Source organism: Myodes glareolus, chromosome 11, assembly GCF_982192425.1.
Source record: "Myodes glareolus chromosome 11, mMyoGla1.1, whole genome shotgun sequence".
NCBI lineage: Eukaryota > Metazoa > Chordata > Mammalia > Rodentia > Cricetidae > Myodes > Myodes glareolus.
The window spans coordinates 7466445-7491095 of record NC_142036.1 but is presented as its reverse complement, the minus strand read 5'-3'; the positions used below and the strand labels follow the sequence as shown (position 1 = coordinate 7491095).

General features: G+C 39.6%; 1 protein-coding gene and 1 gene segment (V, D, J or C); one reads left to right on the top strand and one right to left on the bottom strand.

Moving 5' to 3' along the window:
* LOC125395292 (immunoglobulin heavy variable 1-84-like) overlaps positions 1 to 8392 on the bottom strand; it is a 94861-nt gene extending 86469 nt beyond the window's left edge. Inside the window, 1 exon segment of the V gene segment in view lies at positions 8268 to 8392. Within this exon segment, the coding sequence occupies positions 8268 to 8313 (46 nt within the window).
* Positions 8393 to 14498: 6106 nt separating this feature from the next.
* LOC148120339 (endogenous retrovirus group K member 5 Gag polyprotein-like) lies at positions 14499 to 15479 on the top strand. Its single transcript, XM_087911839.1, has one exon. The coding sequence runs from the start codon at positions 14499 to 14501 to the stop codon at positions 15477 to 15479; it is 981 nt and encodes a 326-aa protein (XP_087767965.1).
* The last annotated feature ends 9172 nt before the right edge of the window (positions 15480 to 24651 follow it).

The following is a 24651-nucleotide window of genomic DNA, read 5'->3' as shown; positions in this document are numbered from 1 at the left end:
CCTAAGGGAAACCAATGTGAGTATTGCATCATGTGCTCATCTGATGCAATATCAGCTGAACTATGTCAGACTTATCCAAAATACATGAACACACTGATTTCTAGCATTCTCACACACCTTTTACTTGTGGATTATTTCCAAATTCACATCTGTCTGGGGCCTGGTTTTATTAACCATAAATGCACAGTAGTTCCTTCTGTTTTTATTTCAATGTTTGATGCATCTACATTACTGAAGGTTCTGCGCATGACTTTCACTATTCCTGAGTCCCTTTCAGATAGGTTTGCATCTGAAACCTGGATCATATCTTCTCCCTCTGTTTCACTCACAGAAGGAAACACTATGGTTTTCTCAGTGATCAGATATCTCAGCTGAAACAAGAACCAATTTAGATGTGTTTCTGCAGTTGTCTGGAGTGTTGCTAGGTAATCCCTGAGAAGGAGGTTAGAGATATTGTCTACATTCCTCTCCTCTGGAACATAATGAATCACTATCTGTAATTACTATCTGTAATTACTAATGATAGAACACCTAGACTGTACAAATCAAGGAGAATGTCTATGAAGGTTTATTAAATGTAGACACAATACTTGTTCTGAATGGGACACCTGATGGCACAATTAGATCACCAAAAAGCATATAAAGCAATTACAGGCCACCAATGTGTAATCATATGAGAATATTCATTAGAAAGATGTAGCACATTGATTGGCATCTGGAAAATTTTAATGAAATACATATGAATCTTTGGTGTTCTAAGGAAACAGAGAGTCAATACTATGATATGGATATTTCCTATCTGTTGAAAAGAGACTTAATTCAGACAAGATATTATATGCTTTGAGTATGTGAGGCATAAGAGTTGAAAAAAAGAACACGATAGAATTCCAAGATTCATCAAGTAAGAAGTAACCCTACGTTTCCTCACTGAAAGGGAACTGTTTTCTGAAATCCCAAGGAGTAAGTGTTCTTGGAAAAGCAACTGTCATCACAGAAGGGAAACACAAAAAATATGTATATGCACACTGGGGTCATGAGAAGTCCTAAGTAGTAATACATGTCTCTGCTACTCACCAATTTATTCCTATGGACCCAACACTCATTATCATCTCAGAAGCCTGATGTCTTTTGCATGCGATATAAGATGTTGTGGTCCTTCTAGCAGAATTGTAAAGCAGCTATGTAATTGAACCTTCAGTTAAAGGCTTGCAGCCATGTTGGATGCAATACTCATTGTGTTTGCAGAATCTATTCACTTCTGAATTAGAATGTTCAAAATTTTTCTACATATTGATCAAACCACATGTCACCATTGGAGGAAATCAGTAATGTACTTTGGAAACTCACTGGTATTTTATGCATGATTTCTTATTTTCAATACCTATATAAATTTGCTTATTTTACATAATGGCCACAGTTTCCTTCTCCCTTTCTCTCTTCTCAGTCCCTTCCCACAAACATCCCTCTTTCTACTCCTTCTCTATTTCTGTCGAGGAAAGTACAGTTCTCCCATGAGTATCAAGAAAATGTGGCTTATCAAATTGCAGTAAGACTAATCACCTCCATGAACTTTGACTAGGCAAGGAGACAGAATGTGACAATTTGGGTCCCCAAACCAGTAAAAGTGTTTAAGACATTCCCTGTCCCCACTGTTAGGAACACCATGACAGGACCAAGATAACCAATTCTAACATATATGCAGTGGACCTAGACCATTCTCTGTAGGCTGTCTGGTTGCCAGTTCAGGGTCTGTGAATCCCTATGATCCCAGGTTAGCTGATTCTCTGAGATTTCTTGCTGTGTCTATGACTACCTGGCTCCTACTATCCTTTCTCCACCTTTTCTGTGGGATTCTCAGTGTGTCTGCTTCTTTTTCCATATTTTGATGGATGATTCCTCTCTCAAAATAAATGGACAAAACACCAATCATTGAGTGTAGCAGAATTTTAATTCAGCACACAACTGCAAAGTTCTAACTTAGAATTTGAGAAGAATATTCACACTTGCTAAAAGGTATTATTAGAATGATAACATCTATTCACAGCATTAACATTTCTCATGGAGAGGAACTCTGTGATGGAAGATCATGAAGAACAGGTCACTGTTCTCAGCTACCCTCCTCAATTACAAGCCCCAAAGATCACAGGTGCCATGAGTCTCCATGTTTCTCCTTGTTTACATATTCATTCAAACTGAGTATGTATCAAACTGTAGAACAGGTTATTGTGTCTCTATGGTTCAATGTAATGCAATATGCTCTGAGTACAAGGCAGGGTATTGGGACTTGGGAAGACTATGAGTGTGGAACTTATGATCAGTGGTAATCTCTGAACATTCCTCTCAGATCTCATAAATAAAAACTGTAATAATGAAATCATTTTTAATTGTAATTGAAAAGTAATTTTGGACATCTCCTGAGAATTATACTTTGATTTACTAGGTGATCAAACACTTCTGCTGCAAGATATTGACCCAGTTATGGTATTAACCTGTCCTGGTATTAATATCAACATGGAGATATTTATTAACTTTAATAATATGAATCTTCCTCCTCTCTGAATATTTTATGAAGTGTCACTAGGAAATTTCCTATGCAATATAAATCACTATTAGTCCTGTTATTACTTTCCTCAACAGTTATCCACTCTTTTGAGCAAGTCTTCCTGTTACTCTTCTCTCTCCTCTCAGCAGCAAAGCAGCTACTTGCTCCTTCAGTGTTCCTGACATGCCTCAGATGTGTGCTGTGACTCTGTGTCTTACACAGTAATAGATAACAGAGTCCACATGTGTCAGGATGCTGAGCTCAATGTAGGCTGTGATGGACATGGTGTATGCACAGACTGTGGCTCTGTCCTCTATCTTTTTGCCTATTGTTTATTCTACCAATGGTTGGGAGTATTTTCTAATCCATTCAATCACACATGCTAGCATCTGCCTCATACAACCCATATAAAAATTGGTGAAGCCATGAGTCAAAATCCTTGCAGGACACCTTTACTGAAGCTCCAGAACCCCTCAATTCAGACCTAGACATAAACAGATGTGCCGGAGAATGGACACCTGGGGAGAGAAAATAGTGGCTCTCACTTTCGCGTTACCCTCATTCCCCCCTCAAGTCTAAGACTAAAGATTCACTTATCTGTAGCTGCTGCCACCAGGCCGAACCTGATCCAGCACCAGTCCATGTTGAAAACATGTGTGCTCAGGGACTAGGGAGAAAAGTGTAAAAATGTGCTGCTGTAGAGCTTATGGAGATCCTTTTATTTACAACCAGAAACTCTATTATCTACAGCTAGAACCTCAGGAAATTAGACATTAAAATTCTAAATAACCAAATTAAAAAGTGGTATACTGAACTGAACAAAGAATTCTTATGAGAGGAATTTCAAAAAGCCAAAAGATACTGAAGGACATGTTCTAATTTCTTGAGCTCATTATATATTTTGGAGATCAGTCCTTTGTCTGATTTGGGGTTGGTGAAGATGTTTTTCTCATTTAGAAGGCTGCCTTTTTCTCATATTAACTGTTTTCTTTGATTTACAGGATCTTCTAAGTTTCAGGAGGTCCCTTTTATTTATTGTTGCTCTTATTGTCTGTGCTACTGAGGTTATATTTAGGAAGTGGTCTCCTGAGCCCAAGCATTGAAGGTTTCTTCCCACTTTCTTCTCTATCAGGTTCAGTGTGGTCAAATTTATATTGAGCTCTTTAAACCACTTGGACTTGAGTTTTATGCATGGTGATGGCAATCAGAAGAGATGAAGAAGAATATTTTATATTTGTAAAGGAACAATTCATCAAGATGAAGTCTCAATACTGAACATCTATGCCCCTAATACAAGAGCACAAACATATGTAAAAGAAACATTACTAAAACTCAAATCACTTATCAAACCCCACACACTAATCATAGGAGACTTCAACACTCCACTCTTGCCAAAGGACAAATCAACTAGACAGAAACTTACGAGAGAAATAAGCAAACTAACAGATCTAATTAAACAAATGGACTTAACAGACATATACAGAACATTCCACTCAATCACAAATGAATATACCTTCTTAACAACTCATGGTACCTTCTTTGAAATTGATCACATTTTCAGTAACAAGTAAACATACACAGATATAATAAAAATTGAAGTAACCCCCCTGTGTCTTATTTGGTCACCAGGGAATAAATTTAGAATTTAACAACAATATTACTTTCTGAAAGCCTACAATTTCTTGGAAATTAAACGGTCAATTCCTATACCACCCCTGGGTCAATGAAGAAATAAAGAAAACAATTAATGTATTCCTTTAATTTAAGAAAAATGAAGATGCAACATATCAAAACCTATGGGACACTGTTAAATCAGTGTTAAAAGGAAAGTTCATACCACTAAGTGTCCACATAAAGAAAACAAAGAAAGCTCACACTAGTGACTTACCAGCACATATGAAAATTCTAGAACAAAAATATGCAAACTCACTCAAAAGGAGTAGACAACAAGAAATAATCAAATTGAGGGCTGAAATCAACAAATAGAAACAAAGAAAACAACACAAAGAATCAATAAAACAAAGAGCTAGTTCTTTGAGAAAGTAAAAATATTGACAAACCCTTATCCAAACTAATCTAAAAGCAGAGAGAGATCATGCAAATTCACAAAATCAGAAATGAAAATGGGGACATAACAACAGACACTGAGAAAATTCAGACAATTATTAGATCTTACTACAAAAACTTGTACTCCACAAAATGGGAAAATGTAAAAGAAATGGATAATTTTTTAATAAGATACCATATACCAAAATTAAGTCAAGACAAGGTGAGCAATTTAAATATACCTATAAAATGCAAGAAATAGAAGCTGTCATCAAAAACCTCAAAACGAAAAAAAAAGGACAGGGCTTGATGAATTTAGTGCAGAATTCTACCAGAACTTCCAAGAAGAGTTAATTCTTATACTCATCAAAGTATTTCACGTAATAAAAACAGAAGGGACATTGTCAAACTCTTTTATCTATTTTATTTTATTTTATTTTTTTATTGATCTTCATTGAGCTCTACATTTTTCTCTGATCCCATCTTGCCTCTCCTCTCCCTTTCAACCTCCCCCAAGCTTCACATGCTCCCTATTCACTCAGGAGATCTTGTCATTTTCTACTTACCACGTAGATTAGATCTATGTATGTCTCTCTTAGTGTCCTAATTGTTGTCTAAGTTCTCTGGGATTGTGATTTGTGGGCTGGATTTATGAGGCTGCAGTTACCCTGACACCAAATCCACACAAAGCCTAAACCACGAAATAGAATTACAGACACAAAATTCTCAATAAAATGCTGACTAACAGAATCCAAGAACACATTAAAAATCTCCATCGTAATCAAGTAGGGTTCATCGCAGAAATGAAGGGCTGGTTCATGATGAAAATCTGTCAATGTAATCCATCATATAAATAAAATGAAAGAAAAACTATATGATTATTTCATTAGATGCTGAAAAATCATTTGACAAAATCCCACACTTAAAATTCTTCTATTGAGAATTCTCTGTTTAGATCTGTACCCCAATTTTTAAATGGATTATTTGGAATGTTGATGTCTAATTTCTTTAGTTCTTTATATGTTTTGGAGATAAGTCCCATGTATGATGTAGGACTAATGAAGATCTTTTCACATTCAGTTGATTGCCTTTTTGTCTTACTGACTTTGCCCATTGTTTTACTTAAGCTTCTCTGTTGTCGGAGTTTCTGTCCCACCTTTTCCTCCAGCCCAGCTCCTATAATCAATAAGTCCCAAAGAAATCACACAGAGGTCTACATTAGTTATAAACTGATTGGCCCATTAGCTCAGGCTTCTTATGAACTTTTATAACTTATATTAGCCCATTATTAGCCAATATTCTTATTTGTGTTAGCCATGTACCTCATTCAGCAGTGCAGTAACATCCTGCCTCTTCTGTGGTCGAGTCAGGACTGCAGGGGAATGAGCTTCCTCCTTCCCAGAATTCTCTGTTCTCATTGACCCACCTCTACTTCCTGTCTGGTTTTCTTGCCTATACTTCCTACCTGGCTACTGACCAATCAGTGTTCATTTAAAATATAATTTACAGAATAAAGGTCATTTTCCCACACCACTATCCCCTCTTTTTTTTTAAACAAAGGAAAGTACCATAGTGCGTTTTTTGGAAATGTGGGCATAGGTTTCCAGGCTACTTTCTGATGGTTGGGTGGCACTGATAATCTTATGGGGACCTAAAGAAAATTTAGAATTATTATGATCGAGTTCTGACTGAAGTATTCTGTGAGGCTTGATCCAACCTCAGACAGCAGTCTTGAATATGTTCTGCATGTAGAACTCAGACACATGGGCCATCAGTTTCTTCCAGAGATTTTTTAGTGAGTGTTCCTTGATAAAAACGTGATTTTTCTTAACTCAGAATTAATCCACAGCCTCTCATTTCCTGTGGAAATAAAAGCAAATCTGCTTCTCCAAGGTAACATATATTTTCACTTCAATTTTAAAGTCAAGGCATTTTCAAAATACCTATCATGTATTAATTCAGCAGTACTCTTAAGCAAATATATTTTAACAGCTGTTGCTCCTTCCTCAGCATTCAAATAATTCAAAGAGATCATAATAACATACAGTATCTAGACTATTTGTGAAATTTTTTTTCTTTACGTGGCGTTATTTTGACCCCTATTTCTTTTATTTTTATTTTTATTTTTATTTTTTTTTTGCTTTTTGAGACAGGGTTTCTCTGTGTATCTTTGTCCTGGAACTCACTCTGTACACCAGGCTATCCTTGAACTCGCAGACCTCTGCCTACCTCTGTCTCCCAAGTGTTGGGATTAAAGATGTCTACCAACAAACCCAACAATTCTATTTTATTCTTTTTTATTTTAAGAACTTTACCATTTTTCTTTTCTCTCCCAAGCCTGAATATATTTTTAACACAGGGTAAACCTTTCAGAGTTTTTTTTGTCTTTGAATATATTTTTACTGTATATCTTTCTTCTAAATCCTCTCAAATATCTGAAAAATGTAAATTGCAATTTCACTGATCCATTCAGTGTCAATCAAGAAGTGTTGACAAAGACAATCAAATATCAGGAAACAGGGGAATGAGCAACCAGGACTACTGATGACAGGATCAGGCCTCTAACATTCCCAGCTTGGTATCCTACTGTTCTTCCCCAGGGCTGTCTGTGCAGGAGCCCAGCTTGTTGTGAAAGTAGCTGATTCCTCACCCTATGGAATTCACAGCATGACACTCAGCTACATCCCTAATGATAAGACAGTAGGAGGTTTAATTACTACTCCCCAAAGCAATTCATGTTTAATGATCATATGCATAAATATCAAAGATGCAAAATTTTATTTCATAGGAAAGTTTAAAACATTTGCCACCAAAATTGCCAAAACTGTCTGTACTTGTTTTAGGGAAACAAAATTGGGCTATGAAAGGGGCTTTGTTAGTGCACATGCTGTTGTTTTGTCTTTACAGGCCTATTCCATATTATAGCTTATTCCCAGCTATTTCAGCAACACCTTCATTCCCTTAGATTTAAGAAATATTTATATCATAATGTAATGCTACATTCATATTTTCCTACTTTATTAAAAATTAATCATGTCAATGGAGGTTGTCACTGTTAACCACCAGGTCAATGTACTCTAAAGGCATTCTGAATTAGCATCATTTTATTCCTAGCAGTCCTTTTGGAAACCTGACAAATACTCTATAAGACTGGGAAGTGATCAAGGGACACTTAGAGTGATCATTTTGGAACAAGCATCCAGGACAATCTTCCCTGCCATCTCGGTCTCAGGGCTACTTCCTGATACTCTAGGGTTTCTGACACACTCAGGATGTGGTTACAGCACTGTGTCTTGCACAGTAATAGATGGCAGAGTCTTCAGATGTCAGGCTGCTGAGCTCCATGTAGGCTGTGCTGGAGGATTTGTCTGCAGTCAGTGTGGCCTTGCCCTGGAACTTCTGTGCATAGCCAGTATTACCATAATAAGGATTAATATATCCAATATACTCCAGGCTCTGTCCTGGCTTCTGCTTCACCCATTCAATAGTATAGTCAGTGAAGGTGTAACCAGAAGCCTTGCAGGACAGCTTCACTGAGGACCCAGGTCTTCTAAGCTCCGGACCAGACTGCTGCAGTTGTACCTGAGAGTGGACACCTGTGAAGAAAAAGGCATAGTGTATATCACTGTCACCTCAGTCCCTGTTCCTTCTTCAGGTTTGGAACTGGAAAGCTCCTTACCTGTAGTTACAGACACAAGGAAGAGAATGGTCCAGCTCCATCCCATATTGAAAACCTGTGTGCTCAGTGACTGATAAGAGGACACTGGTCATATGTTGTTCTTGGGTATGGACATCCATGTATTTACCATAATAGACTCAGGTTATTTGAATATTCATGAGCAGGGAACTTGGTAAATAAGGACCCAGTCTAGGAGGAGTTAGAGAAGACCTGTGAAAGGCAAAAGAATGCTTAGGGCCAAATCCTAATTCTGTCTGAGGAAATGTATAAAATGCTCCTTCTCTGAGCCCTGTGAAAATGCTGAGGATGTAAATCGGGACATAAGTCCTCAAAAAAATTTCAAGCCTGAGACAGTTGCTCCTCTTTGTGAAAACCTTATCAGTCTGATTTATTGATAGTGGTTGTGATAATAAAGATTTTTGAGAAATTTAAAACAGCTTAGTTTGAAATTCTTCAGATTGATGCAATTAATATTTGTCATTCAAAAAAATATAAACTACGAAAATCATCAAAATGAACAAAAGTAAATGTACTTCAGAAACATTTGCACAACAATGATTACTGCAGCAACATTCCCAAAACTAAATTATGGAGATAAATTATGTATCTTTCAACAGAGGATATTATTAAGAAGACATATTTATATAAACAACATGTTTATATAAACAACACCTGCAAGAAATATGGAACTTACATCACTTATAGAAAAATGGATACAACTAGTGATAAATATATTAAGACCATCTCATAAACACAGACATAAAATGAGACTCTTATTAGTAGTTTATGTGAAATTCTCTAGCAGAATCAAGGAAAAGAAGGAGGGAAAAAATTAAAGGTAGAGATTATGGCAGTTATATACACTGTGTAGAAAATATACATGTATAAACATTTTAAACATATGTAAAATATTTTTACACTTAATAATTAATATTTTTGAAATTTTATTCCATATATAAAATATAGTATAATCATATCTACATCCACTATGCCTTACTGATTCCTCTTGGAGTCTTCAATAAGTCTTTCTCCCAACTTAATGATCTTTTTTGTATCATTTACTAATAACCCAGTGAGTACAATCAGTGGTGTCTATATACACGTAGATGGAGTCATTGACTAGTACATAAGAACTCTCCAAAAAAAACTCCAAAAGAAAATTAATTATACTTTTCCTTATCAATAATCAAATGACAAAAAATCCTCAGGATGCTTTGGGTTCTCAAGAGTTTCTGTTCATTCATGTAATAGTTGCAAAAGTTGTTACACCTTCTTTATTACTAAGAAGAAGGAACACATGCATAAAAATATAAGTGTTACCCTTAGAGGAAAACTTATGGATTCAAGTTTTGTGTACTACTATGATGTTGGTCCAAGTAGTCAAACTGATATTAAAAAGTTCCGCAGTAGACTCCTTTACCTCTCCAAGTACTTTACAAGCTCTCTGCTCTCACAAAATAAAACAAACTGAATGGTATTTATAGACATATTTTCTCTCGTATCACAGAGTGCATTTTTTGTCTTACTTGTCTTTTGCCTTATGTAACATGATTATATAGGGTTTTGCATGTGCTTGTGTGTAAGACTATGTATGTTTTATTTCAGATTGGTTTTAATCTATTTTGAAAATATTTTTTGTCTATTGGTTTTTTTTTCCTATGAAGAGAAAACCAGGTTATGGAGTTGAGTAGGAAAGGACAAAGGAAAGGCCTGGGAAGAATAGGTAGAAAGGAATAAGTGATCAGTGCACACTGAATGAAATTATTCAAAATATCTGTAAAGAGCAAATAAAAGCAATAAAATAAGCAAGAAAATACAAACCCATAAAAATGGGGATAATTGACTCTTTTCTGCCCCCTGATGGTCCTGTGCTCCCATGCACTTTTGTTTCTCGTGTCTTACACTGAAGTTGCACTGTCTCTCTTGAACAGTAACACATCCCCACAACATCCATCCTCACAGAGCTCCATTGCAGGGGGAAATGGTTCTTGTTTACCTGGAGATGCTGACTGGAAATTTCAGAGATAGACTTTAAGATGTCCTATACTATCATCAATGCTCTTCTCAATGCAAGCTCCTCCTTGATAACAGTTGCTGTAACAGTTCCCACTTGTAGTAAGGTGACAACAGAAGAGAAAAATTGTCTTGACTACCTTCAGTAGACTATACCTGGGACAGAGAACCTGATGTCAAAGTATCACAATAAATTTCATTAAGTGCAGATGCAGCCCCCCATAAATACACTTATGAATTCCTAAGGTATGCAGATAAAGTGACCAACAGAAATAGGTAACCCACTGTTGTACTCACAGAAAAGTTAACCATTCCAGAAAAATATGCTCACATTAAGAAGGAAGAAAAAGTGAAGGAAATATATGCTGTGACTCAATCTGTTCTCCACACTACATTGAAAGGAATGAGGAAAATCCTTGACAAGGATCCTCATGGGTGGTGGATATCTGTGCTTATACAGATTTATCTCTCCATGTCTGCCATCCGAAGTCCAGAATCCTGTTATTCGTAGACAGGGCATGTGTTAATTGAGCTTCTTGAAAGCTGAACATTTCCATGGAAGAGGAATGGATTTGGAATATGTCCCCAGGAATAATACAGCAAATAGCACTATGTAGGTATATGTGTGTTTAATTTAAAGGTCTGAAGTAGACCTGCAATGTTAAAGAAATACATACTAAATAAATTCAGGATATTCATGCATATTTTGCTTTGATGTCATGTCCTGAATCAAATACACCTTATGTTCTAGAATGAAAGGAGCTGAGACTAGACTGATGTATGTCTTCTATCACTCATCAGAACTGATATGATGTTTTGTGGTTAGTTAGTTCACAGGTCAACACCCTCGTCTCACTATAGAGAAATTATTATCCCTACAATTTATGGAGACATCCTCCTCTTACAATATAATCCATCCACAAAAATCTGAGCTTCATGATAATATGAATAGATACTGTGAGCTTATTCTCCTCAATTAAAGCAATGTTAGGACTGTATCCATTACAGACCTCGTGCAATTAATATGAAAGCGAACAGGAGGTTCCCTTGAATACATCATCTATTGATTTATAGATTTCCCCATTCTACCTTTATTCTGTGGACTATTTTCCATTCTTTTATGGCTGGACCATGATGTTTTTATTAACCCCTAGCAGTTCCTTATGTAATTGTTCTATATTTTTTTCCCTTCTAAACACCACTTAGTGATCAGAGCACCACTTTCATAGTTCCTTAGGACCTCCACAAGAACGTTTGTTTCTGGCTGCCTGATCCTATGTCCTTATTCTGATTCCCTCACAGGATGATTGACCAGTATTTCCTCAGTGGTCAGATATATAAGATTCAGAAAGATCCAATTTAAAGATATTTTTGGACATTTATGGAGTGTTCACTCTGTAAGAATGTTGCATAGAAATTTGCAACAAGCCTCTGTAGCCCATTCCTCTGGGAAAATGTTGTGAATCAATGACGCTAATTACTAAACAGTCTTTAGCGAGAAGCAAGGATGACTGTAACACTCAAATATCCCTAAGACTACAGGAGATGGTCTTGTGTCACTGTGTTCACTATTCTGTAACGCACTGTGATTATAGGACAGGATACTGAGACTGGGGAAGACCATGAATGTGGAGCCAGTGATCACTGTTTAATCTTAGAACCAATTCCTAAAAACTCACAAATGTAAACTGGTGTGATGAATAATTCTTTAAATGAATGCTCACCAGTAACTTTCTTCATCCCCTAGGAATTAGGAATTCCTAATTCCTAATTACTGAATTACTGAATTCAGTAATTGCTTACTGAATCTTGCAAGCAGGGTGACAAAAATCTTCATGTAATAGAATTAATGCTTATTTTGTTGTTCTTTTCCTTGGTACTTAAACATAAATATTGTGAAAGTCTTCAGGTTAATCTTCCCTGTCCTCTCATCCCGAAGGCAGCTCTTCCTGATAATTCAGGGTTTCTGCCACAACTCAGAAATGTATTGTGACACTGTTCTTAAGATAGTAATATAGGGCAGAGTTCTCAGGTGTCAGCCTGCAGAGCTACACATCAAAGGACTTGAGTATTTTGTTGTATTCAGTATGGCTCTGTTCTGAAACTTTTATCCACCGTTTATTGGGCCAATGCTTGGGGGTATCCATCAAATCCTTTCAAGCTCAAGTCTAGGTACTGCCTCAACCAGTTCATATAGAAAATGAGGAAACTATCTCTGTCAAAGACCTTTATGGAATACTTTATTGAATCTCCAGGACTCCTCAGTCTAACTCCAGAGAGCTGCAGCTGAACTTAGGAGTGGACCTTGCATGTAGAAAAGATGCCCTAATCACTTCAGTCTCTGGCTCCCATCAACCCTGTTACATGTAAAGCATTTATCTACAGCTGCTGCCACCAGGTAGAGGACAGTATGAACTCAATCCACATTAAGAACCTATATGTTCAGGGACTGTGAATAAATGAGGATTAATGTGATACTGTAGGTTGTACAAATATTCCTGTATTTACAATCACAAAATCTGTAGTTTCTACACTCATAAAAACTGGTATTTCTTATATCAAGACCTCGTTCTTTTTCAGAGAGAAAAGGTAGAGCATTACTACTCTAGTCAATGGGAGGATGAGGTTCAAGAGTTAAACCTGTCTGGGGAGAAGCATTCCCTGATTCCTCTTAGCTTCTCTATTGAGAAAGCTGTTCCATCTGATCAAAAATCTAGTCACCACATCCATGTTAAAGTGAACCATACTTTAAGGGGTCAAGGGTCATGTGAATTATCTTAGATACAACCATATTTGTGATGATCAGAAGTTGCATTGACCATTCTTCTCCCATCAGTCACTGTCCCATGTAGCTACCAAAGTTTCTTCCCTTCTCTCCTGGTGATTCACAGGGCCGTTTGACCTCCGGCTCCCTGGAGACTCTGCATTAGCTCTGGCTTGAGGGGATAACTTAGCGAGAACCTGGTTCTCTTTGTTATGGTGATTCCACTTGTATTCAAGGTTTTAGCAATGGGCCCTTAGCCTGGCTCCCCAGCTGACCCTGCCCGAGGCGCCGGGAAGACTTTAATCTTCCCTCCTGCTCCTGGATGGGAGGAGGCCTTGCATTTTCGATCCTTCTAGCCCATTGGTATAAATACCTGACTTGAGTTTAATAAAGTTGCCATTTACTCTGGTGAATGAGCAAAGGTCTCTTTTGTGTGTGTGTCTCTTTTACAACCCTCAGGACAATCGTCCATTCTTGTGGGCTCGAGTTTGGGAAAGCGCGCAGCCTGAACCGGGTGTGGGTATCCATTGGGAAGTCCAGACTCTTACAGATGGCGTCTCTGGGTGGGCTTTAAAGAAGAATTGAAGGGTCGAGTCCTGCCGTCAGTGGATCCACCACGAGAACCCCAATAGAGGTGAGGGCCCCCCCACGATCCGGAATCTGGCCAGATTTTGCAGCTTTGTAATGTGCATTTGTGCACGGGTGATAAGGGGGTGAACAGGTTGAATAGTTTGATTTTTAGGAAAATGGGTGCTGATATGTCCACTCCGGAGCTAGAAGAGCAGTTAGCAGATCAGCTACTGCAGCTCATGGAAAAGCTAGGCACCAGGATCAAAGGTGACACAGCACAAGGGACCATCAAGGTAATTTCAGAGCTCAGTCCTTGGTTTTCTCTAACTGGAAACCTTAATATCGAGGACTGGGAACAAGTTAGGGCTGATCTACGTGTTGCACAGAGAGAACAGGGAACTAAAGCCGTCCCCCTAGCGATCTATTCTCTATGGCGTCTTATCAGAGATGCCTTCCTTAGTGAAGATGTTTTAGTGAAGGAACAGTTAGAGGTTTTAAACAAAACCCTTGAGGAAATTCAAAAAGTAGAATCTGTGAGCTCTATCAGGAGTTTTGAGGATCAAGAAGTCAAAAGCATTGATAATATAGATGAAGAAGAGGAAATATTAGAAGGCGAAATCGCACTTCTAACCAAGCAGCTAGAGAAGGAGGAAGGCGGGGCCACTAACAGAGATGTCCCCATTAGGCCCCCTCCACAAAGAGCATTTTCTGCTACCCTAAACCGCTGTGCTACAGCTTTTGCCCCTGTAAATCTGGAGGCGGGAGCTCAAGAGTTTTCAAACAGGTCTGATAATCTCGGTAGAGATAGGTCGGTCTATCCTACTGAAGGAACTCTTGGCCAGCAAGTACTTAGTATCAGACAGCCTAACTCTCTGACCTTTAAAATGGTCAAGCAATTAAAGGAGGCGGTCGTTGCTTATGGTGCTCGCGCTTCCTTCACTATAACATTGCTGGAGTCCTTCCTTAAGTACAACCTTGCGCCCAGCGATTGGATACAACTTTGCAAAGCCTGTCTCTCTGGGGGTGAATTTTTACTGTGGAGAGGTGATTTGCAAAGGATTTGCAAGGAATCCGCGGGGCTTAATGCCGCCTACGCCATTTTCTCCCAGCATGACCTCGATGTGCTACTTACAGGGGGTCAATATTCTGATCTCACAGTGCAAACCACTTATGATCCTGCAATTTGCGCTCTAGTGGCAACAGCGGCAATAAAGGCCTTGGCATCTCTACCAGTTAAAGGAACAGGAGAACTACTCTCAAAAATTGTACAGGGACCCACAGAGTCTTATTCTGCATTTATAAACTGCCTCTTAGAGGTTGGCAGCCGTACTCTTGGGGATATTAATTCTTACTTGCCAACAATAAAGCTATTAGCCTATGGAAATGCTAACAGGTCTTGCCAGGAAGTTTTGCGCCTGCATAGAAACAAGGACCTGGATGATTTTATTCATCTGTGCAGAGGCATTGTTCCTCCTACTGTGGGGGGACAGGTGATTGCTTCTGCCCCTAGGGAGGTTGCAGCCAAAACTGGATCAAAAAATTGCTTTCAATATTGGAAGCCCGGGCATATTAGAAAGGACTGCCCAGCTATTAAAGGAGTGGTCGGTCCTTCCAGGAGCAGCCCTGATGTCTGCCCCAGATGCCAGAAAGGAACACACTGGGCTAGCAACTGCCGGTCTAATACCGACAGTCAGGGCATTCCGCTACCTGTGTCAAAAAATGAGAGAAGGGGCCAGTCTCAGGCCCCAAAAACACAAGCATACGGGGTTATGAGCAAGCCAAATGCTCAGATCAGATTCGTCCCTCAAAAAAGCGCCTCACTGTCTGCAAACTTGCTCGAGGCTCCCCAGGAGGTACAGGATTAGCTCTCTGCACCTCTGCCCGGGCAGTATTAACACCGCAGATGGGGGCACAAGCATTGGGAACTGAGGTGTTTGGACCCATTCCGGAGAACTCTGTAGGCTTAGTACTGGGCCAAAGCAGTTCCGTGCTTAAAGGAATTAAAGTTTACCCAGAAATTATAGACAACAATCATTCCGGAGAGATTAAAGTTATGGTGGAGGCCACCATGGGGGTCCTTGTCATCCCCCACGGGGAGAGGATAGCCCAACTGGTTCTCCTTCGCAGTTTTCACTCTGCTAATCCCTTAGATAAACTGGTACGAGAAGGAGGCGAAAGGCTTGACCCCGGCAAATCCCCTGGGACGTTCTGGGTTGCTAGTCTGAAGGACCGCCCTGCTCTCACTTTAGCCATCCATGGGAAGAAATTCACTGGTTTCCCTGACACAGGGGCTGACTCGTCCATGGTTGCTAAGAAACATTGGCCCGCTTCCTGGCCCCTTCAGCTGGCCTGCTCTGCGTTACAAGGGGTCGGCATAGCCAGCTCCCCGGAGCGCAGCATGCAATACCTTGATTGGAAGGACGAAGAGGGCCACGCTGGCGTTTTTAAACCTTATGTTCTAGAACACCTTCCTCTTAACCTGTGGGGAAGAGATGTATTGCAGGCCATGTGAGCGGTGCTGACCACGGAACCCGTGCAGCGCATGCTAGCTAATCAGGGCTTAGTCACCGGCAGAGGTCTGGGTAAAAATCTCCAGGGAGACGTTCAGACTTTAGCCGACAAGAACTTGATCCAGCAATTGCCTGGACAGCATACAGGGCTAGGAAATTTTTCTTAGCGGCCATTGCAAAGCAGCCAGATTATATACCTATTAAATAAAAAACTAAAAAACCTATATGGATTGAGCAATGGCCCCTTAATAAGGAGAAACTACTGGCTGCTCAGACCTTGGTCCAGGAACAGCTGGAGGCGGGGCATATAGTGCCCTCCACCTCCCCCTGAAATACACCTATTTTTATAGTTAAAAAGAAATCAGGTAAATGGAGATTGTTACAGGATCTCAGAGCCATAAATGATTGCATGGAAATTATGGGTAGCACCCAGCCAGGTTTGCCACAGCCGGTGGGTATCCCTGCAGGATACCATCTGTTAGTTATTGACCTGAAGGATTGTTTTTTCACCATTCCCCTTCATCCTAAAGATTCTGATAAATTTGCTTTCAGCATGCCTTCCACAAATCTCATAGAGCCTTTCAAACGCTACCAATGAAAAACCTTACCACAGGAAATGTCATACAGTTCAGTCATTTGTCAGGTGTTTATGGCAAGGGTTATTGCCCCTATCAGACAGAAATATCCTCAATTGTACATTATCCACTATGTTGATGACATACTTCTCACTGGACAGGAGCCAAAAGTAGTTCTTGAGGCCTTTGCTGACCTGCAGGAATGTCTAACACATGCTGGGTTGGTGATTACTGCTGATAAGGTACAACAGTAGTTCCCATATCAATATTTAGGGCATCAATTGTTACAAACAGGAGTAAAACCTCAAAAGGTCACTCTCCAACTAGACAAGTTACAAACTTTAAATGATTTCCAAAAGCTTCTTGGAGACCTCAATTGGATCCGGCCTTATTTGGGTATTCCTACTGGAACCCTAAAGCTGCTTTTTGACATCCTGCAGAAAAACTCTGACTCAACTTCCCCTCGAGAGTTAACTCCCCAGGCAAGACAATGTATCTCACTGATTGAAAAAAGGCTTGCCTCTGCTCATGTCCAGTATATAGACTATAATCAACCTCTGTTCTTAATAATTTTTCCTTCTCAGCATAGTCCTACTGGAATGTTTTGGCATCAGGGCAAATCCTATGGGTGCATGAACACATGTCACCTACAAAAATTGTTATATCTTATCCATCAGCTGTGCTGCGCATTATTCAAAAAGGATATAAATTATGTCTGCAGACCTTTGGTATGTTACCTGATAAAGTTATTACACCGTATACCCAGTCAGAAATAACTTGGCTGCAGAATTTTGCTGAGGATTGGACCTTATTTCTATGCACCAATCCCTATAAGTTTGATAATCATTACCCTTCTAATAAGCTAGTCACCTTCTTCAAGAATCATCCGGTATGTTTCCCTAAAGTTATTTCCTTAAAGCCTTTGGCTGGGGCTAGAAATGTATTTACTGATGGCTCCTCCACCGGAAGAGCTATGGTGTTCTCCCCGCCTGATGTATGCACTCAAGCCGTTGATACTAACTCTGCTCAGATAACTAAATTAATCGCAGTACAACTGGCCTTGGAAAAATATGCTGACATTCCATTTAACCTCTATACTGACAGTCAATATATTAGCAAAATTCTTCCACCTTTAGAAACTACAGCTTATATTGTTTCTGTGTCTCGAGTCCAGATTCAGCTTCTGGCTATTCAAGCATTGCTTTGAGCCAGGTCTGTTCCCATATGCGTGGGACATTTGAGGGCACATAGCGATCTTCCTGGCCCCCTAAATGAAGGCAATGCCTTGGCTGATAAACTCACTCACCAGGTTTATACAGTTAGTCAAGAATCTTATAAAGCTGCTAGGAAAGCTCATGATCGATTTCATCTCAATGCTGGGTCTTTAAGATTTCATTATAAAATATCTCGGGAGCAAGCCACTGATATTATTAAGAAATGCCCTTTATATGTAAAACTTTTAACTGTTCCCCATTTGGGAATTAACCCGCGTGGGCTGGCTCCCAACCACTTATGGCAGATGGATGTTACCCACGTTCCTTCTTTTGGACGTTTGCAATATGTTCACGTAACTATGGACACGTAATCACACCTTATCTTTGCCTCAGCTCATACAGGAGAAAAATTATGGGATGTTAAAAGCCACTGCCTGCAGGCTTTTGCCTACATGGGGGTCCCTAAATCTCTCAAAATGGACAACAGACCAGCCTATACCAATGCTGGTTTTGCTAAGTTCTGCCAGGAGTTTCATATTTCTCACAAAACTAATATACCCCATAACCCCCAGGGGCAGATGGTCGTAGAGAGGACCCACTGCACTCTTAAGGCTTATCTGCACAAAACTAAAAGGGGGGATTACAGTTCTACCCCCAGAGAGCATCTATCGTTCATTTTATACATTTTAAACTTTCTGACTGTGAATTCTGGCTCCCGTACGGCTCCCGTACGGCGGCTGAGAATCTTTGGCAGCCTAGCTCCCCCGGGAAGCCCTTAGTGAAGTGGAAAAATCTGGCAAACATCACTTGGTGTGGTCCGGACCGGGTCTTAATCTGGGGCAGAGGGGCGTTTGTGTATTTCCACAGGATGCAGAGTTCCCAATCTGGGTTCCTGAATGGCTGGTGAGGACCGTGGATTCCTCTGTTCAGAAACCTGAGGACGAGACGAGGTCGAGAGATCCCACGGACACGGCGGCAGAGGCGACAGCGGAGTTGGCAGATTCCTGAGAGATGATCCAGCGCCTGATTTTACCCCTTTCCCAGCTTTCTGTCTCTCTGCCTGATCTGTCCCTTTCAGCCAAGGCTGCTTGGCCCCCTGAGGGGAAAACAGCTACTTCCCCCTGCCCTGATAGCAGCTTGGATGCTCAAGGCTAAAACCTTGCCAGATACACAGAATTACCATACTATTCAAAGTATCTAAATTCACAATTGGACGTTGTAGTCAATCTTTACAACTGGGTGTGGATTTTAACCTCTGCTGGTCACAGGTTAAGATTTTGCTGCTATTTCTCGGACCCCGGAATACAAAATTGCTAATTGGCTCTAATTTAGTTTGGCTAGTCATACCAGGGGTCCCATTTTCCGGTGCTGTAGCCCTACCCAAGGGCACTATTCTGAGCCAACGTTTCAGATATTGGGCAAGCGCTGTCTCTTTCAGGAATGCTTATGCATGCATATGCTGGAATGTCTTCTCCTGGCCAGTGGCTTCAGGTCCACCACGGCCTGGCCCTAGGAGGCGTTCGCCTTAGAGTATCTTTCAACATAAATGTGGCTGGATTCTATGTATGACTAGTGAAGCAATGACGGGTTTATTGCACGGGGGGGCGGTCTTGCCTAAGACAAGGGTGTGTTTGGACCTGAACACATTCCCGTAGACGGGTTTAGAGACCTGACTCAACGACCGACATGCCTAAGACAGCTGCTAGTCATCATATTTATATAAAAATGGAGACTTGTAGCTACCAAAGTTTCTTCCCTTCTCTCCTGGTGATTCACAGGGCCGTTTGACCTCCGGCTCCCTGGAGACTCTGCATTAGCTCTGGCTTGAGGGGATAACTTAGCGAGAACCTGGTTCTCTTTGTTATGGTGATTCCACTTGTATTCAAGGTTTTAGCAATGGGCCCTTAGCCTGGCTCCCCAGCTGACCCTGCCCGAGGCGCCGGGAAGACTTTAATCTTCCCTCCTGCTCCTGGATGGGAGGAGGCCTTGCATTTTCGATCCTTCTAGCCCACTGGTATAAATACTTGACTTGAGTTTAATAAAGTTGCCATTTACTCTGGTGAATGAGCAAAGGTCTCTTTTGTGTGTGTGTCTCTTTTACAACCCTCAGGACAATCGTCCATTCTTGTGGGCTCGAGTTTGGGAAAGCGCGCAGCCTGAACCGGGTGTGGGTATCCATTGGGAAGTGCAGACTCTTACAGTCCCAGGGCTTTGCAGGCTGCTCCCCACTCCATAACAATGTTCAGCAGGAATATGCACATCTCTGATATCAGCTGTGAACTCCTGGGACAGTTTCCACAAAATGTCGCTTAGCATCCTGGACCTCTAATATCCTTAAATGTTACTGGCAAGTCTTTTTTTTTCAAAGTTTATTAAATTATGAAAGTTTCCATTTCCGCGCCTCCTCCCAACACCCTCCCACACCCCCCTCCCCCTCCTACTCCCCCTCCATCTCCAAGAGGAGTCAGGGACTCCAGCCCTGTGGGAAGTCCAAGTTCCTCCCCCCTCCCTCCAGGTCCAGGAAGGTGAGCATCCAAACAGACTGGATCCCAAAAATCCAGTATATGCAGAGGAAACAAGTCCCAGTGTCACCATCAATGGCCCCCCAGAAAGGCTCCGGGCCAGCCACATTCAGAAAATCTGGCTGGATCACATGCTCGTTCAGTCCCAGTCCAACTGGCCTTGGTGAACTCTCATTAGATCAGTCCCCTTGTATCAGTGGGTGATCGCACTTTTTTGAACTAGAATCTTATCCATCAACAGCAGGAGTTTATTCTGGACCTTGGTGATGTCACAATGGATTTCATTTAATAAATAACCTCTCCAGTGTTGTAACATAGAGATCTTACAGTCAACTAGACCATGCTCTCAGAATGTTATCATATTGGTAATGAAGATCAGAGAGATATCCACAAATATCAGCTGGGAACTGAACAACATTCTTAGCTTCTTCTGCTGTCTTCTAATCCTTAGAGAACTGGTGGATCCACAGTGCCCCCTGCTCACTTCTGTAAGTTCTCACACAGGTCTCTCACTAAGACTCTTCTTTCTCATCTTTGTAATATGCCTGGTGATGATGAGTAGGTATTAAAAAATGAATGATGAGCTGTGCCTCAAATGTTGTCTTCATGAACCACAATCCTTTTTCTAAGGGCAGTTAGATCGAGCTTTAGCAGTGACCACGTGTGATGCAGTGAGTTACCATAGAGGACAAGTGATGCAATAGAATTGTATTTGCTCTAAAATGTACTTGCCCCACTCATGCAGCTGCACTTGGAACAGAGAACTCACAAGAACATGAAGATGAAAAAATGTGGTAGTTACAGATAAGTTTTCAACTACAGAAAATATTTTCGTAATAGAGAAGTGACCAGAATTTAGGATCATTTGGACTGTGGTTCCATCTGTTTTCTAATTCTGCATTTGCATTATGGAGGGCTGTAGAGCTGTATGTGAAGAATAAAAGCAATTGTTTGTCCCCCTGCATGCATTTTTCTCGGTATAAAAGCTGTCTGTGTTCTCAGGCATCTTTCTCTTTGGATCTAGTTTTTCCATGTACAGCATCCACCAGAATTTAGGATCATTTGGACTGTGGTTCTATCTGTTTTCGAATTCGGCATTTGCATTATGGAGGGGTGTAGAGCTGTATGTGAAAAATAAAAGCAATTGTTTGTCCCTCTGCATGCATTTTTCTGGGTATAAATGCTGTCTGTGTTCTCAGGCATCTTTCCTTTCTCTTTGGATCTAGTTTTTCCATGTACAGCATCCACCAGAATTTAGGATCATTTGGACTGTGGTTCTATCTGTTTTCGAATTCGGCATTTGCATTATGGAGGGTTGTAGAGCTGTATGTGAAAAATAAAAGCATTTGTTTATCCCTCTGCATGCATTTTTCTGGGTATAAATGCTGTCTGTGTTCTCAGGCATCTTTCCTTTCTCTTTGGATCTAGTTTTTCCACGTACAGCATCCTCTTATTCATGGAAAGTCATGGCTATTGATTTTCAGAAACTTGGCTGTACTTAGTGAATGAGAGCTGTGCAACTGCCAACTTCAAGGAATTAGTGGAACCATTATATATATATATATATATATATATATATATATATATATATATATATAATGCTGTTTGTTGAGGTGAATTTGTGAATTTGTCTGGATCTAAGCAGAGTGATCATGAATTCAATGCATTTCACTTCCATACATGTTGATGTTGCATTAAAAAGTGTTTAGGGTCTCAAAGTACTGAGTTTTGAATTTCTTTATGTGATGTGCTTTGAATAACATGTATTCAAAGCTTGCTACAAAGAAGAACTGTTTAAACAAGGTCACTTTTTTAAAGTATGTTGCACTTTGTACATGCTTTTGTTGCATCTCCCTTTTCTAGTTATTATTGTCAGTTATTCTTTTTAAAACCATTACATAGTTACATGTATGTTGTTTGTATGACAGTGATACAAACAACATACATCCCTCAAATTAATAACATTATCTAAAGCTATTTAAAAACTCATCAAGTTTTGTGTTTCAGGTCTCCACAATTTTTCATCATCCACATGCATGATTATTCATGATTGCCTGGGGCTTTGAAAGATATTTTAGTCTTCCCTCTGTGTATCTTTACACATGTCTGAGAAACACTAATTGGAATGCTCTGACTGACAATTCTGCTCTAATACAACAAACAAGATTTCAAATTACCGGTAATCAGAAAAAAAATAGTTATACAATGTCCTGATTGTTCTAAGTTGGGTACCAAACTATTTTACAGAGGGATTCTCCTCACAGACAGACCAAATTACATCTAACCACTGATTACTACTATAATTCCAGAATCTTGCAAGCAAAAATATGTCCAAATCTGTACTAATGGCAAAAGAAGTACTTCTCCTTGTCAAATATCTTGGAATTTGTACCAGAAGAATGATGATTCAATTCATTTTTATTTACGGTAAATAAATTATTTTGCATGGTTTTATAGACAGAGTGAAGAATTGCACAGGAATTGTACAGAAGAGGAAGAACATTGATATAAATGTGTAAATATTGCTTCATTTGAGGACCTGACTGATTCTTAGAACCTGAAACAACTTTGAACTTTGTACTGAAACAGGCCTGTGTTTCAAAGAAAGGATAATGAGGGGCAGCTCTGCTTAGAGAAAATAAAAATGACCAAATATAGGAATAATCTAAATCTTAGAGATTGGCACTGGAAATAACACCATAATTACAGCATAGATTTGGATCATAAAACCCATCCTGATGATTTCATGTAGTACAGTGATAAATAAGCAGATGGAAACTAAAATATAATTTCTGCTTCAAGTAACAAAAACCTATCTGACTGTGTCTATGTATGAGTAAGTCAGGAAGGGAGCATTATCCTGTGATGGTGCTCCAAGTGTTCTAAGGAAGCATGTGAGCAGTGAAACATTTCGAAAAATCCATAGATTACTTTCTGGTTATTATCATTGCAGGGAGACAGAAATGATGAGAGATGGAATTAACAGTGCAGCAGGCAACTGACCAGATATTGCTGGGAACTCTCCAACCAGCTTGTTCCTGTGCATGTCAAAATCATAAACAAACATGATTTATCTTTCCATTATGTCTTTATTTATTGTTTACGAATCAATATACAATTCTGGAGAGAGGATTCTAGTGTTTAATTTAAATTTTCTTTGGTAAGAAATGTTTTTTAAACAATTCATTCTGATTATACTTTATCTGTTTCCAAAGTGATTCTAGATCCCCCTCACATCCCTAATAACCAAATACCACAATAAACATTCTTTTTCTATCTTTCTCTCTCACTCACAAATTCATAAAAGCATAAAATCAGAAACCAAAATATACAAAGAAAATATTAACAAGACAAAAGAATGCCTAAATTAAGTTATGTGAGCTGTAGAATTGTGGCACGTGCCTTTTATCCCATTGTTCGGGAGGCAGAGGCATTCCTTGATAGTGTGAGACCAGCCTCATGTACAAGAGCTAGTTAAGGACAGACTCTAAAACTTCAGAAAAACCCTGTCTCAAAAAAACAAAAAAAGAGTTATATGAAACATAATATCTACAAAATACCATTGTGTTAGTTTTGTGTTGGTTTAGGTACTTACTCATGTGAAGTATGTTTAATACAGTCAGTGACATTCCAATGAAGTGCACCAATTTTCCTTTGTATATATGTACCAATTGCAAACAGTTGCCAGGTTAGGGTTGCTATTCCATGTCCATTTACTCCTCTCTGCACTAGAATCCTATGTGGCATGATCCTGTGCAAACCTTGTGCTTACTTCCAGAATCTAGTGAGTTCTTGTGTGCATCAGTTCCATTGTGTCTGGAAAAGATTGTATTCATGATCTCATCCAATACCTCTGTCTCTTAAAGTCTTTCTACCTTCTCTTCTGCATCAGTCCCTGAGTCCTGAGGAGAACGATTTCTTAAATCACTCCATTTATGACTGAGTATGCGGATTGTCCATTTGAGATCATCTATGTTACTTTCCATATTTTGCAAGAAGAAGCTTCTCTAATGATAGTCATTTGAACCACAAATTAAAGTGCTTATATTGTCATGTCATTAGAAATTGTTTTATTATTGTATACTTTTAGCACAATGGTACTCAACTCCTTCCCTCCCACCCTTTAATGTAGTTCCTCTTGTTGTGGTGACCCCCAAATATAAAATTATTTTGTTGCTACTTCATAACTGTAAATTTTCCACTATGAATAATAATA